This window comes from Oncorhynchus gorbuscha, linkage group LG11, assembly GCF_021184085.1.
Source record: "Oncorhynchus gorbuscha isolate QuinsamMale2020 ecotype Even-year linkage group LG11, OgorEven_v1.0, whole genome shotgun sequence".
Classification (NCBI taxonomy): domain Eukaryota; kingdom Metazoa; phylum Chordata; class Actinopteri; order Salmoniformes; family Salmonidae; genus Oncorhynchus; species Oncorhynchus gorbuscha.
The window spans coordinates 9,704,998-9,722,703 of NC_060183.1; the positions used below are offsets into that span (position 1 = coordinate 9,704,998).

Genomic DNA, 17,706 nt, shown 5'->3' on the forward strand with positions numbered 1-17,706 from the left:
TCAGACGATCCCGCAGGTGAAGAAGCCAGATGTGGAGGTCCTGGGTTGGCATGGTTACACGTGGTCTATGGTTGTGAGGCCGGTTGGACGTACAGCCAAATTCCCTAAAACGATGTTGGAGGTGGCGTTAGTGGACATTCCTGAAGTACGCATGGCAATTTCATGCTCCCTCAACACTTGAGTCATCTTTGGGCATTGTGTTGTGTGACGACAACTGCACATTTTAGAGTTGCCTTTTGTTGTCCCCAGCACAAGGTGCAGCCGTGTAATGATCATGCTGTTTAATCAGCTTCTTGATATGCCACACCTGTCAGGTGGGTGGATCATCTCGGGAAAGGAGAAATGCTCACCAACAGGGATGAAAAACAAATGTGTCCACAACATTTTAGAAAAAAAAGCTTTTTGTGCATATGGAAGATTTCTCATGTATTGGCTGGTCAGTCTGGTACAGTGACTCATTATGACTGCGTAGTAAATGTGGAATGCAGACATCTTATTACAGCCATCCCTCCCTCTCAGCCTGTCCCCTAGCAGCCTCACCATACAGCCTGCCTGTCCCCTAGCCGCCTCACCACACAGCCTGACTGTCTCCTAGCAGCCTCACCACACAGCCTGCCTGTCTCCTAGCAGCCTCACCATACAGCCTGCCTGTCCCCCAGCCGCCTCACCACACAGCCTGCCTGTCTCCTAGCAGCTTCACCATACAGCCAGCCTGTCCCCTAGAAATCCCTCCATACAACCTGCCTGTCCCCCACGGGATCCAATTTACCAGACAAAGATCTGCTCACAGCGTGTGGTTCCCTATAATGGCGGACTGAAGAGGGGTCCCCCTTCTCTCTCGCTTTCTTTTTCCCAGTGAGTCTGGGCTGATATGATGCCATAACCCCCTTATAGTACCCTGCTGTCCAGCCCAGCAATACACATAGTGCCCCTACTTCTAGACATGATTTGTTCTATCAGCATGGTACTGTATGTCTATTCCGTACACCCACCAACTCCTTTCAACAACAATTGTAGAAGAGTTGGCAAGGAATCAGCTAGGAGATGGCTAGGAAGGCTAGGAAGCAGCTAGGAGATGGCTAGGAAGCAGCTAAGAGTTGGCTAGGAAGCAGCTAGGAGTTGGCTAGGAATTGACATAATCTGTGCAATGACATATGACATGGAATCTTTGAGTTGACGCAGAGAGGTTTTCTTGTATTTTCTTGCGCCATATCTTCCTAAGCGTCAGTGAGCACGTGCAGAGTGTGCGAGGCGACACGTTCGTGTAGGAATTGGTGTCACTACCCACTCACCCTTCTTCCTGTCCCGCGAGGGGAATCTGCGACAGCTTGGCGAGGTTCTTGGCATATTCCTCCTCAATCTTTATCCTGAAAGAGGGAAGGAGAAAAGGATGTTATTTACCATCGAATTTTAACACTTAGCGAGTCATTTTTCCTGTTTTGCACAAAATAACCACATCTGGGTTTTAAAAAAATAAAAGGAAATTAAAACATGAAATTGCTCAAGATTCAAATGTAAATGAAGGAGTTGTGAAACATTGGTCTGACCAGGATTGTTGACAGATCAGCTCAGATAATAAAAGGGGATTTTGTAGTTACCTTTCTCGTATAAACTCAGCCATCTCTTTCTGCATTTGCTTCCCCTTCAGCTGTTTCTGCAGTAAGACCTCAAACCCTGAGATACAGCTTGTCCCCTGAGGGTCCTTCTTATCCGTCTACACAACAACAATAATAACACAGAAATTGTGATGTGATGTGATACTGCATTCTATGTACTTAATGCTATGCATTCAATCATATAGTTACTGTTTGTATTGTACTGTGGGGAAATACCAGGCCATCATTACTGCAGCACCATACTCCATTCTACAGCACCACAGCCAATGATATAGAAAGTCAACATTTCACACAGTAGGATGCATGAAATACTTGTCAACCTGTTTTAAATCTGATCCTCTGTGTCTCACTGGAAACTGTAAGTCTCGGTGTACGGTGTCCACTGTTTTACGAGCGCCTCCCGGTGTTGTCACCGAGAGGCGAGAGAGTGTAACGTTAGCCCGGTCTGACAGTAACGTTAGCCCAGTGATAAAACCTGAGCACACACCTGGTGGTGATTACGTTTCAGCCATGGGATAAATGAAAACCAAACAGATGTTTGGAGCAAGGTCTCTCTCACTACACCATGTGTTATTCTACTACAGCTCTACAGCCTTAGTGCCGTGTAGAGTAGCCCCGAGCAAGGTCTCTCTCACTATACCATGTGTTATTCTACTACAGCTCTACAGCCTTAGTGTCGTGTAGAGAAGTGTAGAGTAGTGTAGTGTAGTGTAGTGTAGTGTAGTGTAGTGTAGTGTAGTGTAGAGTAGTGTAGAGTAGTGTAGAGTAGTGTAGAGTAGTGTAGTGTAGTGCAGTGTAGAGTAGTGCAGTGTAGAGTAGTGTAGTGCAGTGTAGAGTAGTGTAGTGCAGTGTAGAGTAGTGTAGAGTAGTGTAGTGTAGAGTAGTGTAGTGCAGTGTAGAGTAGTGTAGTGCAGTGTAGAGTAGTGTAGTGTAGAGTAGTGTAGAGAAGTGTGGAGTAGTGTAGAGTAGAGTAGTGTAGAGTAGTGTAGTGTAGAGTAGTGTAGTGTAGAGTAGTGCAGTGCAGTGTAGAGTAGTGCAGTGTAGAGTAGTGTAGAGTAGTGTAGTGTAGTGTAGAGTAGTGTAGAGTAGAGTAGTGTAGTGTAGTGTAGAGTAGAGTAGTGCAGTGTAGAGTAGTGTAGTGTAGAGTAGAGTAGTGTAGTGTAGTGTAGTGTTGAGTAGTGTAGTGTTGAGTAGAGTAGTGTAGAGTAGTGTAGAGTAGTGTAGTGTAGTGTAGAGTAGTGTAGTGTAGAGTTGTGTAGAGTAGTGTAGTGTAGAGTAGTGTAGAGTAGTGTAGAGTAGTGTAGTGTAGAGTAGTGTAGTATAGTATAGTATAGAATAGAGTAGTGTGGTGTAGAGTAATGTAGTGTGGTGTAGAGTAGTGTAGTATAGAGTAGAGTAGTGTAGAGTATTGTAGAGTATTGTAGTGTAGAGTAGAGTAGAGTAGTGCAGAGTAGAGTAGAGTAGTGTAGAGTAGTGTAGAGTAGTGTAGTGTAGTGTAGTGTAGTGTAGTGTAGTGTAGTGTAGAGTAGAGTAGTGTAGTGTAGTATAGAGTAGTGTAGAGTATTGTAGAGTAGAGTAGAGTAGTGTAGAGTAGAGTAGTGTAGTGTAGTGTAGTGTAGTGTAGTGTAGTGTAGAGTAGTGCAGTGCAGTGCAGTGTAGAGTAGAGTAGTGCAGTGTAGAGTAGTGTAGAGTAGTGTAGAGTAGTGTAGTGTAGTGTAGAGTAGTGTAGAGTAGTGTAGAGGAGTGTAGAGTAGAGTAGTGCAGTGTAGAGTAGTGAGTGTAGTGTAGTAGTATAGAGTAGTGTAGATTGTAGTGTAGTAGAGTAGCAGAGTAGTGTAGAGTAGTGTAGTGTAGTGTAGAGTAGTGCAGTGTAGAGTAGAGTAGAATAGAGTAGTGTAGTGTAGTGTAGAGTAGAGTAGTGTAGAGTAGTGTAGTGTAGTGTAGAGTAGAGTAGTGTAGTATAGTATAGAATAGAGTAGTGTAGAGTAATGTAGAGTAGTGTAGTGTAGAGTAGTGTAGTGTAGAGTAGTGTAGTATAGAGTAGAGTAATGTAGAGTATTGTAGAGTAGAGTAGTGTAGAGTAGAGTAGTGTAGTGTAGTATAGAGTAGTGTAGAGTATTGTAGAGTAGAGTAGTGTAGAGTAGAGTAGAGTAGTGTAGTGTAGTGTAGTGTAGTGTAGTGTAGTGTAGTGTAGTGTAGAGTAGTGTAGAGTAGTGTAGTGTAGAGTAGTGTAGAGTAGAGCAGTGTAGAGTAGTGTAGTGGAGAGAGGTGTATTGTAGTGTAGAGTAAAGTAGAGTAAAGTAGAGTAGTGTTAGAGTGGAGTAGAGTAGTGTAGTTTATAGTTGTGTAGTGTAGAGTAAAGTAGTGTGTAGAGAGTGTGTAGTGTAGGGTAAAGTAGTGTAGAAGTAGAGTAGTGTAGAGTAGTGTAGAGTAGTGTAGTGTAGAAGTGTAGAGTAGTGTAGTGTAGATTTGTGCAGTGTAGAGTAGTGCAGTGTAGAGTAGTGCAGTGTAGTGCAGTGTAGAGTAGTGTAGAGTAGTGTAGTGTAGAGTAGAGTAGAGTAGTGTATTGTAGTGTAGAGTAGTGTAGAGTAGTGTAGTGTAGAGTAAGTGTAGAGTGTAGTGAGCAGAGTAGTGTAGAGTATTGTAGAGTAGAGTAAAGTAGAGTAAGTAGTAGAGTAGTGTAGAGTGGAGTAAAGTAGTAATAATAATAAATATAATATATGCCATTTAGCAGAGTAGTGTAGAGTTTAAGTAAGAGAGTGTAGTTACAGTCATGTAGTGCATACATTCTACGTAGTGGTAGTGGTAGTGGGATTGAACCCACTACCCTGGCGTTACAAACGCCATGCTCTACCAACTGAGCTACAGAGGACCCCTAGTGTAGTTTAGAGTAGTGTAGATTGGAGTAAGGAAGAGTGGGGTAATGTAGTGTAGAGTAGTGTAGTGTAGACAAGTATAGTGTAGAGTAAAGTAGTCTAGAGCAGTGTAGTGTAAAGTAGTGTAGTGTAGAGTAGAGTAGTGTAGTGTAGAGTAGGGTGGTGGTGTAGAGTAGAGTAGTGTAATGTAGAGTTGTGTAGTGTAGAGTAAAGTAGTGTAGAGTAGTGTATAGTAGTGTAGTGTAGAGTAAAGCAGTGTAGAGCAGTGTAGTGTAGTGTAGAAGTGTAGTGTAGAGTAGTGTGTAGTGTAGAGTGTAGTGTAGTAAAGTAGTGTAGTGTAGTGTAGAAATGTAGTGTAGTGTAGTGTAGAGTAAAGCAGTTAGAGCAGTGCAGTTAGAGCAGTGTAGTGTAGAGAAGTGTAGTGTAGAGCAGTGTAGTATAGAGAAGTGTAGTGTAGAGAAGTGTAGTGTAGAGTAGTGTAGTGTAGAGTAGTGTTGAGTAAAGCAGTGTAGAGCAGTGCAGTGTAGAGTAGTGTAGTGTAGTGTAGTGTAGAGAAGTGTAGTGTAGTGTAGTGTAGAGAAGTGTAGTGTAGTGTAGTGTAGAGTAAAGCAGTTAGAGCAGTGTAGTGTAGAGAAGTGTAGTGTAGAGCAGTGTAGTATAGAGAAGTGTAGTGTAGTGTAGAGTAAAGCAGTGTAGAGAAGTGTAGTGTAGAGAAGTGTAGTGTAGAGTAGTGTAGTGTAGAGCAGTGTAGTGTAGAGCAGTGTAGTGTAGAGAAGTGTAGTGTAGAGGAGTGTAGTGTAGTGTAGTGTAGTGTAGTGTAGAGTAGTGTAGTGTGGTGTAGAGAAGTGTAGTGTAGTGTAGTGTAGTGTAGTGTAGAGAAGTGCAGTGTAGTGTAGTGTAGAGTAGTGTAGAGTAGAGCAGTGTAGAGTAGTGTAGTGGAGAGAGGTGTATTGTAGAGTAGAGTAAAGTAGAGTAAAGTAGAGTAGTGTTAGAGTGGAGTAGAGTAGTGTAGTTTATAGTTGTGTAGTGTAGAGTAAAGTAGTGTAGAGATGTGTAGTGTAGGGTAAAGTAGTGTAGAAGTGTAGAGTAGTGTAGAGTAGTGTAGTGTAGAAGTGTAGAGTAGTGTAGTGTAGATTTGTGCAGTGTAGAGTAGTGCAGTGTAGAGTAGTGCAGTGTAGTGCAGTGTAGAGTAGTGTAGAGTAGTGTAGTGTAGAGTAGAGTAGAGTAGTGTATTGTAGTGTAGAGTAGTGTAGAGTAGTGTAGTGTAGAGTAATGTAGAGTAGTGTAGAGTAGTGTAGAGTATTGTAGAGTAGAGTAAAGTAGAGTAAAGTAGAGTAGTGTAGAGTGGAGTAGAGTAATAATAATAAATATAATATATGCCATTTAGCAGACGCTTTTATCCAAAGCGACTTACAGTCATGTGTGCATACATTGTACGTAGTGGTAAAGTAGTGTGGTAGTGTAGAGTAAAGGGATTAGTGAACCCACTACCCTGTAGTGTTAGTAGTGTAAACGCCATGCTCTAGTAACTGAGCTAGAGAGGACCCCTAGTGTAGTTTAGAGTAGTGTAGATTGGAGTAAGGAAGAGTGGGGTAATGTAGTGTAGAGTAGTGTAGTGTAGACAAGTATAGTGTAGAGTAAAGTAGTCTAGAGCAGTGTAGTGTAAAGTAGTGTAGTGTCGAGTAGAGTGTAGTGTAGTGTAGAGTAGGGTGGTGGTGTAGAGTAGAGTAGTGTAATGTAGAGTTGTGTAGTGTAGAGTAAAGTAGTGTAGAGTAGTGTATAGTAGTGTAGTGTAGAGTAAAGCAGTGTAGAGCAGTGTAGTGTAGAGAAGTGTAGTGTAGAGTAGTGTAGTGTAGAGAAGTGTAGTGTAGTGTAGTGTAGAGAAATGTAGTGTAGTGTAGTGTAGAGTAAAGCAGTTAGAGCAGTGCAGTTAGAGCAGTGTAGTGTAGAGAAGTGTAGTGTAGAGCAGTGTAGTAGTAGAGAAGTGTAGTGTAGAGAAGTGTAGTGTAGAGTAGTGTAGTGTAGAGTAGTGTAGTTGAGTAAAGCAGTGTAGAGCAGTGCAGTGTAGAGTAGTGTAGTGTAGTGTAGTGTAGAAGTGTAGTGTAGTGTAGTGTAGAGAAGTGTAGTAGTGTAGTGTAGTGTAGAGTAAAGCAGTTAGAGCAGTGTAGTGTAGAGAAGTGTAGTGTGTAGAGCAGTGTAGTATGTAGTAGAAGTGTAGTGTAGTGTGTAGAGTAAAGCAGTGTAGAGAAGTGTAGTGTAGAGAAGTGTAGTGTAGTGTAGAGTGTAGTGTGTAGTGTAGAGCAGTGTAGTGTAGAGAGCAGTGTAGTGTAGAGTAGTGTAGTGTAGAGAGGAGTGTAGTGTAGTAGTGTAGTGTAGTGTAGTGTAGTGTAGAGCAGTGCAGTGTAGAGTAGTGTAGTGTAGTAGTGTAGTGTGGTGTAGAGAAGTGTAGTGTAGTGTAGTGTAGTGTAGAGTAAAGTAGTGTAGTGTATAGTAGTGTAGTGTAGAGTAAAGCAGTGTAGAGCAGTGTAGTGTAGTGTAGAGTAGTGTATAGTAGTGTAGTGTAGAGAAGTGTAGTGTAGAGTAAAGCAGTGTAGAGCAGTGTAGTGTAGTGTAGAGTAAAGTAGTGTAGAGTAGTGTATAGTAGTGTAGTGTAGAGAAGTGTAGTGTAGTGTAGTGTAGAGTAGTGTATAATAATGTAGTGTAGAGTAGTGTATAGTAATGTAGTGTAGAGTAAAGCAGTGTAGAGCAGTGTAGTGTAGTGTAGAGTAGTGTAGAGTCGTGTAGAGTGTGTAGAGAAGTGTAGTGTTGAGCAGTGTAGAGTAGTGTAGTGTAGAGTGCAGTAGAGTAGAGTAGAGTAGTGTGTAGTGTAATATGACTCTGTGGTGTGACCAGTCTTCATATCTTACCCAGAAGTAATCACAGTAGCTCCACTCATCTGGCTTCAACAGCTGCTGTTCAGGTGTACTCATGGGGAGGGGGAACGTTACACAGTTAATCTGTTAGAGCGAGAGATAGAGAGATATTAGGATACACTTTTCAATGTTTCGAATTCAGCCAGAAGCACGTAGGCGATGGCAGTGTCACACCTTGGTTTATTAAACTTAAATATAGGATCAGAAAACTAGGTAAAGTGAGACCTAAATGCCACCAGGGAGAGCTTAAATGAGGCAGAGGAAAGATTGGCCCGGTGCGAGGAGAGAGATCCGGCTGTATGAGATGGTTCAACAACTGGGGAGAACATTTAAAAGGGATATCCATCAAAACTGACTATCTGGAAAATAAATCAAGACAAAATAACATTTCAATACACAAAGTGAAAGAGGGGGCAGAGAAAAACGACATGGGTAAATTTGTGGAAGAACTGTTAGCGGATAAAGTTGGACGACAAACAAGTTCAACGTGCGCACCGCCCACACAAGGTAAATATCTGTCATTCTGCCCTTGAGGAAGGCAGTTAACCCACTGTTCCCCGGGCGCCGATGATGTGAATGTCGATTAAGGCAGACCCACGCGCCAACCCTGCCAGGCAGGCACAGATTCGTGAGGGTGCAGTGACTCTTTAGCTGGTCTCTGACCGCGTTTATCTTCCTATCTTGGTTACATTTGCCTATTTTTCCAGCATCAAACGAGTGAGGGTGTATCTTTAATGTGGGAGCACTCAGGTGCCTGTCTAGGGTGGCTGGGGTTAGGCACCGTTCCATCATGACAGGGCAAAGTGATATTTTCAATGTTTTAACACTTTAGTTTTGTACGAATACATTTCCATCTCTGCGAAAGAGAGACTCTCTCTATGGCATGTCCTCGCAGACGCATTCACACACACTTTCCTTCGATACTCACTTTCACCTCCTCAGACTCATTCAAACACATGGACATCTCCATCTTTATCATTTCTATCATTTGTATAATTTCTTATGTGGAGATGGGAGAACCTTCCAGAAGAATTAACCATCTCTGCAGCACTCCACCAATCAGGCCTTTATGGTAGAGTGGCCAGACAGAATCCACTCCTAAGTAAAAGGCACATGACAGCCCGAGCTGGAGTTTCCCAGAAGGCACCAAAAAGGACCATGAAAACAAGATCCTCTGGTCTAATGAAACCAATTTTGAACTTTGGCCTGAATGGCAAGTGTCAAGTTTGGAGGAAACCTGACACCATCCCTATGGTGAAGCATGGTGGTGGCAGCATTATGCTGTGAGGATATTTTTCAGGTGCAAGAACTGGGAGACTAGTCAGGATTGAGGGAAAGATGAACAGAGAGATCCTTGATGAAAACCTGCTCCAGAGCGCTCAGGACCTCAGACTGGGGCGAAGGTTCAACTTGCAACAGGACAATGAACCTCAGCACACAGCCAAGACAAACGCAGGAGTGGCTTTAGGACAAGTCTCTGAATGTCCTTGAGTGGCCCAGCTAGAGCCTGGACTTGAACCCAATCAAACATCTCTGGGGTGACTTGAAAATAGCTGTGCAGCGACGCCCCCCATCCAACCTGACAGAGCTTGAGAGGATCTGCAGAGAAGAATGGGAGAAACTCCCCAAATACAGGTGTGCCAAGCTTGTAGCGTCATACCCAAGAAGACTCAAGGCTGTAATCAATGCTAAAGGTGTTTCAACAAAGTACTGAAGTCTGAATACTTTTGTAAATGTGATATTTAAGTTGTCTTATTATTTTAAAAACCTGTTTTTGCTTTTATGGGGTATTGTGTTTAGATTGATGAAGGGGGGGAGGGAAACAATTGAATCAATTGTGAATAAGGCTGTAACATAACCAAATGTGGAAAAAGTCAAGGGGTCAGGAATTACTAACCAGGTAAATGCCAAGAATGTACTGCGGAAACAAAATTATTCAAGAAGAAACAAAATATGAGAATATTATCGCGGTAACTAACGGAGGCCGTGCTTCTAGGAAACTTTACAATGTTTTTTTTAATATATTTTTTTATGTATTATTTCTTACATTATTAGCCCAGAAATGTTTTGGTTTTATTACATACAGCCAGGAAGAACTATTGGATATCAGAGCGGTGGTAACTCACCAGCACTCCCAGCAATACAACCAGGAATACGACTTTCCCGAAGCGGATCCTTTGTTCACACCCTACAGGGCAATTGAACTGATTCCAGAGGCCGACCCAAAACAACACTGGCAGAGGAGAGGTACTCGGAGTGGTCATCTAGTCCGATTTAGAAGGCACCCACCGCTTCCAAGTATATTACTCGCTAATGTTCGGTCTCTAGATAATAAAGTTGATGACCCCGGGGGGAGGATTTCTTTCCAGGGAGACATCAGGGATTGTAACATACTCTGTTTCATGGAAACATTGCTCTCTCGAGATATACTGTCTGAGTCTGTCCAGCCAGTTGGGTTCTCAGTTCATCGCGCAGACATGAATAAATATCTTTCCGGGAAGAAGAAGGGGGTGTATGATGCATGATCAACAACTCATGGTGTGATTGTGATAACATACAGGAACTCAAGACCTTTTGTTCACCCAACCTAGAATACCTCACAATCAAATGCAGACCGTATTATCTTTCAAGACAATTCTCTTCAGTTATAGTTACAGCCGTGTATATCCACCCTCGAGCCAATAAACGACGGCCCTCAATGATCTTCACTGGACTTTATGCAAACTGGAAACCCCAAATGCTGAGGCCACATTTATTGTAGCTGGGAATTTTAACAAAGTAAATTTGAGAAAAAGGCTGCCGAAGTTCTATCAACACATTGAATGTAGTACTCGCGCTGCTAAAACACTCGACCTCTGCTACTCCAACTTCCGGGATGCCTACAAAACCCTCACACGCAACCCTTTCGGGTAAATCTGACCACGAATCCATTTTGCTCCTCCTTTGCTAAAGGCAGAAACTCAAACAGGAAGTACCAATGCTAAGGACTATTCAACGCTTGTTTGACCAATCGGAATCCACGCTTCAAGATGGTTTTCATCACGTGGACTGGGAAGCGTCCGAGAATAACATTGACGAATAATCTGATATGGTGACTGAATTTAGCGCCTCTTCAACCTCAGGAGACTGGAACATTTTTGCTTGTCACCTAAAACCCTGACAAACTTTTACAGATGCACAATTTAGAGCATCCAGTCGTGCTGTATCACCGCCTGGTAAGGCAACTGCACCGCCCACAACCGCAGTGCTCTCCAGAGGGTGGTGCGGTCTGCCCAGCACATGTACCTACAGCACACGATGTCACAGGAAGGCCAAAAAGATCATCAAGGACAACAACCACCCAAGCCACTGCCTGTTCACCCCGCTATCATCCAGAAGGCAAAGTCAGTACAGGTGCCTCAAAGCTGGGACCAAGAGACTGAAAAACAGCTTCTATCTCAAGGCCATCAGACTGTTAAAAAGGCCTGACTAGCACATTAGAGTCTGCTGCCTATATACATAGATTTGAAATCACTGGCCACTTTAATAAATGTAATACTAGTCACTTTAATAATGTTTACATATTTTGCATTACTCCTCTCATATGTATCTAGTATATTCTGTTTTATCCTATTCTACTTTATCTTAGTCTCTGCCACTCTGACTTTGCTCGTCTATATATTCTTAATTCCATTCCTGTGCTTAGATTTGTGTGTCTTGGGTATATGCTGTGAAATTGTTTGATATTACTTGTTAGATATTATTGCACTGTTGGAGCTAGAAACACAAGCATTTCGCTACACCCACAATAACATCTGCTAAACACGTGTATGTGACTAATACAATTTGATTTGATTTGGACACGAGTCCAGAAAGGATACCTTGCTTTTACCTTTTTTTACATATATATATATATTTTTTTGTAATTAATATTATTATTTTATTATCGTTATTTATTAGGGTCAACAATGACTTGTACCATAGTACCAATTATATTGTTTTATGAAATGCTGATTGTTGACTGTTTAGGTTAATTGTTTTAGGGTGGGGGTAAATGTATATATATTCTGTAGTTATCTTAAACTAATAAATAAAGAGTATTTAAGAAAACATTTGTTATGTCTTACATTGTATTTTATTAGTCGGTATGCAAGGGCCTGAGGAGTTAGGTATGCAAGGGGCCTGAGAGGTTAGGTATGCAAGGGCCTGAGGAGTTAGGTATGCAAGGGGCCTGAGGAGTTAGGTATGCAAGGGGCCTGAGGAGTTAGGTATGCAAGGGGCCTGAGGAGTTAGGTATGCAAGGGGCCTGAGGAGTTAGGTATGCAAGGGCCTGAGGAGTTAGGTATGCAAGGGCCTGAGGAGTTAGGTATGCAAGGGCCTGAGGAGTTAGGTATGCAAGGGCCTGAGGAGTTAGGTATGCAAGGGCCTGAGGAGTTAGGTATGCAAGGGCCTGAGGAGTTAGGTATGCAAGGGCCTGAGGGGTTAGGTATGCAAGGGGCCTGAGAGGTTAGGTATGCAAGGGCCTGAGGAGTTAGGTATGCAAGGGGCCTGAGGAGTTAGGTATGCAAGGGGCCTGAGGAGTTAGGTATGCAAGGGGCCTGAGGAGTTAGGTATGCAAGGGGCCTGAGGAGTTAGGTATGCAAGGGCCTGAGGAGTTAGGTATGCAAGGGCCTGAGGAGTTAGGTATGCAAGGGCCTGAGGAGTTAGGTATGCAAGGGCCTGAGGAGTTAGGTATGCAAGGGCCTGAGGAGTTAGGTATGCAAGGGGCCTGAGGAGTTAGGTATGCAAGGGCCTGAGGAGTTAGGTATGCAAGGGGCCTGAGGAGTTAGGTATGCAAGGGGCCTGAGGCGTTAGGTATGCAAGGGCCTGAGGAGTTAGGTATGCAAGGGCCTGAGGAGTTAGGTAAGCAAGGGCCTGAGGAGTTAGGTATGCAAGGGCCTGAGGAGTTAGGTATGCAAGGGGCTGAGGAGTTTAAGTCATGAAGGGCCACATTGAGATTAGCAATACGAAGTGCAAGATGCGGAGCTGCACACACACACACACACACACACACACACACACACACACACACACACACACACACACACACACACACACACACACACACACACACACACACACACACACACACACACACACACACACACACACACACACACACACGCAAACATTGACTATCCACCTCTGCTTAACTATTCAAGGTGCTCTGCCACTGTTGCTCTGGCAACACTTCTTCTCTTCAGTTCCAATAATAAAAGACTATGTAACATCCTGACAACACATCGCTCCTTGAATCTGTCAACTCTTTTCTATTTCCAGACTTTATGATTAATGCCACTCAAAACACAGTAACAACAACTGTCAAACCCCAGCATTTATCCCTCATCAAACCTGACTGTCTGTTGTAATTCTCTCTCCCCAGTAGATGTTCAATACGTTGGCTGAGCGACTATCACCCTGCTCAGCCCATCTCTATCTATTCTCTATCTGCTGCACAGGGCCTGAGGGTTGGGTATCTCTCTCTCCTCTCCCTCACTGTGTGGCTGTCAGTTATAACTGTTAGCACCCAGGCTGAGAAAGGGCTGACAATAGAACTGTTATTATTTCCCGAATTCATTCTCATTACCTCCAGCAGCAAAACAATTCTGGCTGAGGGGGGTGGACCTACTGCTGAGCTTACCTCCTCACAGGGCAGTTTACTGCTGTTAAATTGCAAGTGGACAGGGTATGATAATGAAGATAAAGATGGCAATCTCTTTTCCACTCTTCCTGCCTCCAGATTAAATACCAACATCTGGCTTCCATCACTTTCTAACGAGCCTTTAAGTGACCTTAGCTGACCTCCACCAATGACCCCCCTTAACCCCTGGCATTGGTAATTAGCTGAGGGTTAACTAAAGATTGAATCAGTCGACTTTACTGGTCAGGGTTAAGGGTCTAAGTTTGGGTTAGGGTCTGGGTTAGCGTCTGGGTTAGGGTTTGGGTCTGGGTTAGGGTCTAAATTTGGGTTAGGGTCTGGGTTAGCGTCTGGGTTAGGGTTTGGGTCTGGGTTAGGGTCTAAATTTGGGTTAGGGTCTGGGTTAGCGTCTGGGTTAGGGTTAGGGTTTGGGTCTGTGTTCGGGAAAGGGTCTGTGTTTGGGTTAGGGTCTGGGGAAGTTAGAAATGGTACTTACTGTGATGGTAGTTTCTTTACTCTGCCACCTGGTGGGTGATGTAGGACATGGACTCTGATGAGAGAGACAGGATGCTCCGTCAAAACTTCCTCTTTGTCTGACATGGTCTTTGACTGACACACACAATGGAGCTGTTCTACTGGAGCTGTTCTACTGGAGCTGTTCTACTGGAGCTGTTCTACTAGAGCTGTTCTACTAGAGCTGTTCTACTGGAGCTGTTCTACTGGAGCTGTTCTACTGGAGCTGTTCTACTGGAGCTATTCTACTGGAGCTATTCTACTGGAGCTGTTCTACTGGTAACTGTTCTACTAGAGCTGTTCTACTGGAGCTGTTCACCTGGAGCTGTTCTACTGGAGCTGTTCTACTGGTAACTGTTCTACTACAGCTGTTCTACTGGTAACTGTTCTACTGGAGCTGTTCTACTGGAGCTGTTCTACTGGTAACTGTTCTACTGGAGCTGTTCTACTGGAGCTGTTCATCTGGAGCTGTTCTACTGGAGCTGTTCTACTGGAGCTGTTCTACTGGAGCTGTTCTACTAGAGCTGTTCTCCTGGAGCTGTTCTACTGGAGCTGTTCTACTGGCGCTGTTCTACTGGAGCTGTTCTACTGGAGCTGTTCTACTAGAGCTGTTCTACTAGAGTTGTTCTACTAGGGCTGTTCTACTGGAGCTGTTCTACTAGAGCTGTTCTACTGGAGCCGTTCTGAGCCGTTCTACTGGAGCTGTTCTACTGGAGCTGTTCTACTGGCGCTGTTCTACTGGCGCTGTTCTACTGGAGCTGTTCTACTGGAGCTGTTCTACTAGGGCTGTTCTACTAGGGCTGTTCTACTAGGGCTGTTCTACTGGAGCTGTTCTACTAGAGCTGTTCTACTGGAGCTGTTCTACTGGAGCTGTTCTACTTGAGCTGTTCTACTAGAGCTGTTCTATTAGAGCTGTTCTACTGGAGCTGTTCTAATGGAGCGGTTCTACTGGAGCTGTTCTACTGGAGCTGTTCTACTAGAGCTGTTCTACTGGAGCTGTTCTACTGGAGCTGTTCTACTGGAGCTGTTCTACTGGAGCTGTTCTACTGGAGCTGTTCTACTGGAGCTGTTCTACTGGAGCTGTTCTACTGGAGCTATTCTACTGGAGCTGTTCTACTGGTAACTGTTCTACTAGAGCTGTTCTACTGGAGCTGTTCACCTGGAGCTGTTCTACTGGAGCTGTTCTACTGGTAACTGTTCTACTACAGCTGTTCTACTGGTAACTGTTCTACTGGAGCTGTTCTACTGGAGCTGTTCTACTGGAGCTGTTCTACTGGAGCTGTTCTACTGGAGCTGTTCTACTGGAGCTGTTCTACTGGAGCTGTTCTACTGGAGCTGTTCATCTGGAGCTGTTCTACTAAAGCTGTTCTACTAGAGCTGTTCTCCTGGAGCTGTTCTCCTGGAGCTGTTCTACTGGAGCTGTTCTACTGGAGCTGTTCTACTAGGGCTGAGGGCTGTTCTAGGGCTGTTCTACTGGAGCTGTTCTACTGGAGCTGTTCTACTGGAGCTGTTCTACTGGAGCTGTTCTACTAGAGCTGTTCTACTAGGGCTGTTCTACTAGAGCTGTTCTACTAGAGCTGTTCTACTAGAGCTGTTCTACTAGAGCTGTTCTACTAGAGCTGTTCTACTGGAGCTGTTCTAGAGCTGTTCTACTAGAGCTGTTCTACTGGAGCTGTTCTACTGGAGCTGTTCTACTGGAGCTGTTCTACTAGAGCTGTTCTACTGGAGCTGTTCTACTAGAGCTGTTTACATTTACATTTAAGTCATTTAGCAGACGCTCTTATCCAGAGCGACTTACTGTTCTATTAGAGCTGTTCTACTGGAGCTGTTCTACTGGAGCTGTTCTACTAGAGCTGTTCTACTAGAGCTGTTCTACTGGAGCTGTTCTACTAGAGCTGTTCTACTGGAGCTGTTCTACTGGAGCTGTTCTAATGGAGCTGTTCTACTGGAGCTGTTCTAATGGAGCTGTTCTAATGGAGCTGTTCTAATGGAGCTGTTCTACTAGAGCTGTTCTACTAGAGCTGTTCTACTGGAGCTGTTCTACTGGAGCTGTTCTACTGGAGCTATTCTACTGGAGCTGTTCCACTAGAGCTGTTCTACTAGAGCTATTCTACTGGAGCTATTCTACTGGAGCTATTCTGCTGGAGCTGTTCTGCTGGAGCTGTTCTGCTGGAGCTGTTCTGCTGGAGCTATTCTACTGGAGCTATTCTACTGGAGCTGTTCTACTGGAGCTGTTCTACTGGAGCTGTTCTACTGGAGCTGTTCTACTGGAGCTGTTCGACTGGAGCTATTCTACTGGAGCTATTCTACTGGAGCTGTTCTACTAGAGCTGTTCTACTAGAGCTGTTCTACTGGAGCTATTCTACTGGAGCTATTCTACTGGAGCTGTTCTACTGGAGCTGTTCTACTGGAGCTGTTCTACTGGAGCTGTTCTACTAGAGCTGTTCTACTAGAGCTGTTCTACTGGAGCTGTTGTACTGGAGCTGTTCTACTGGAGCTGTTCTACTGGAGCTGTTCTAATGGAGCTGTTCTAATGGAGCTGTTCTACTGGAGCTGTTCTACTGGAGCTGTTCTACTGGAGCTATTCTACTGGAGCTGTTCTACTGGAGCTATTCTACTGGAGCTATTCTACTGGAGCTATTCTACTAGAGCTGTTCTACTAGAGCTGTTCTACTGGAGCTGTTCTACTGGAGCTGTTCTACTAGAGCTGTTCTACTAGAGCTGTTCTACTAGAGCTGTTCTACTGGAGCTGTTGTACTGGAGCTGTTCTACTGGAGCTGTTCTACTAGAGCTGTTCTACTAGAGCTGTTCTACTATAGCTGTTCTACTGGAGCTGTTCTACTGGTAACTGTTCTACTAGAGCTGTTCTACTGAAGCTGTTCTACTGGTAACTGTTCTACTGGAGCTGTTCTACTGGAACTGTTCTACTGGAACTGTTCTACTGGTAACTGTTCTACTGGAGCTGTTCTGCTGGTAACTGTTCTACTAGAGCTGTTCTACTGGAGCTGTTCTACTAGAGCTGTTCTATTAGAGCTGTTCTACTGGAGCTGTTCTAATGGAGCTGTTCTACTGGAGCTGTTCTACTGGAGCTGTTCTACTAGAGCTGTTCTACTAGAGCTGTTCTATTAGAGCTGTTCTACTAGAGCTGTTCTACTGGAGCTGTTCTACTGGAGCTGTTCTACTGGAGCTGTTCTATTGGAGCTGTTCTAATGGAGCTGTTCTAATGGAGCTGTTCTACTAGAGCTGTTCTATTAGAGCTGTTCTACTGGAGCTGTTCCACTAGAGCTATTCTACTGGAGCTATTCTACTGGAGCTATTCTACTGGAGCTGTTCTACTGGAGCTGTTCTACTGGAGCTGTTCTACTGGAGCTATTCTACTGGAGCTGTTCTACTGGAGCTGTTCTACTGGAGCTGTTCTACTGGAGCTGTTCTACTGGAGCTATTCTATTGGAGCTGTTCTAATGGAGCTGTTCTAATGGAGCTGTTCTACTGGAGCTGTTCTATTGGAGCTGTTCTACTGGAGCTGTTCCACTAGAGCTATTCTACTGGAGCTATTCTACTGGAGCTATTCTACTGGAGCTGTTCTACTGGAGCTGTTCTGCTGGAGCTGTTCTACTGGAGCTGTTCTACTGGAGCTATTCTACTGGAGCTATTCTACTGGAGCTGTTCTACTGGAGCTGTTCTACTGGAGCTGTTCTACTGGAGCTATTCTACTGGAGCTATTCTACTGGAGCTATTCTACTGGAGCTGTTCTACTAGAGCTGTTCTACTAGAGCTGTTCTACTGGAGCTGTTCTACTGGAGCTGTTCTACTAGAGCTGTTCTACTAGAGCTGTTCTACTGGAGCTATTCTACTGGAGCTATTCTACTGGAGCTGTTCTACTGGAGCTGTTCTGCTGGAGCTGTTCTACTGGAGCTGTTCTACTGGAGCTATTCTACTGGAGCTATTCTACTGGAGCTGTTCTACTGGAGCTGTTCTACTGGAGCTGTTCTACTGGAGCTATTCTACTGGAGCTGTTCTACTGGAGCTATTCTACTGGAGCTATTCTACTGGAGCTATTCTACTAGAGCTGTTCTACTAGAGCTGTTCTACTGGAGCTGTTCTACTGGAGCTGTTCTACTAGAGCTGTTCTA

At 44.2% G+C, this 17,706-nt stretch overlaps 1 protein-coding gene across 2 annotated transcripts in view; it reads right to left on the reverse strand.

The window, feature by feature from the left end:
* The window catches only part of LOC124047538 (growth arrest-specific protein 7-like), a 111,385-nt gene that overhangs the window by 31,007 nt on the left and 62,672 nt on the right, over nucleotides 1-17,706 (reverse strand). Inside the window, exons 5-8 of one of the 2 annotated variants that reach the window (XM_046367849.1) lie at nucleotides 13,557-13,645; nucleotides 7,399-7,488; nucleotides 1,599-1,714; nucleotides 1,293-1,367 (exon numbers count right to left, since the gene is read on the reverse strand). In XM_046367849.1, the coding sequence (XP_046223805.1) occupies nucleotides 1,293-1,367; nucleotides 1,599-1,714; nucleotides 7,399-7,488; nucleotides 13,557-13,645 (370 nt within the window). The remainder of the gene's footprint in view (nucleotides 1-1,292; nucleotides 1,368-1,598; nucleotides 1,715-7,398; nucleotides 7,489-13,556; nucleotides 13,646-17,706) is intronic. The other variant, XM_046367847.1, reaches the window with a different exon arrangement.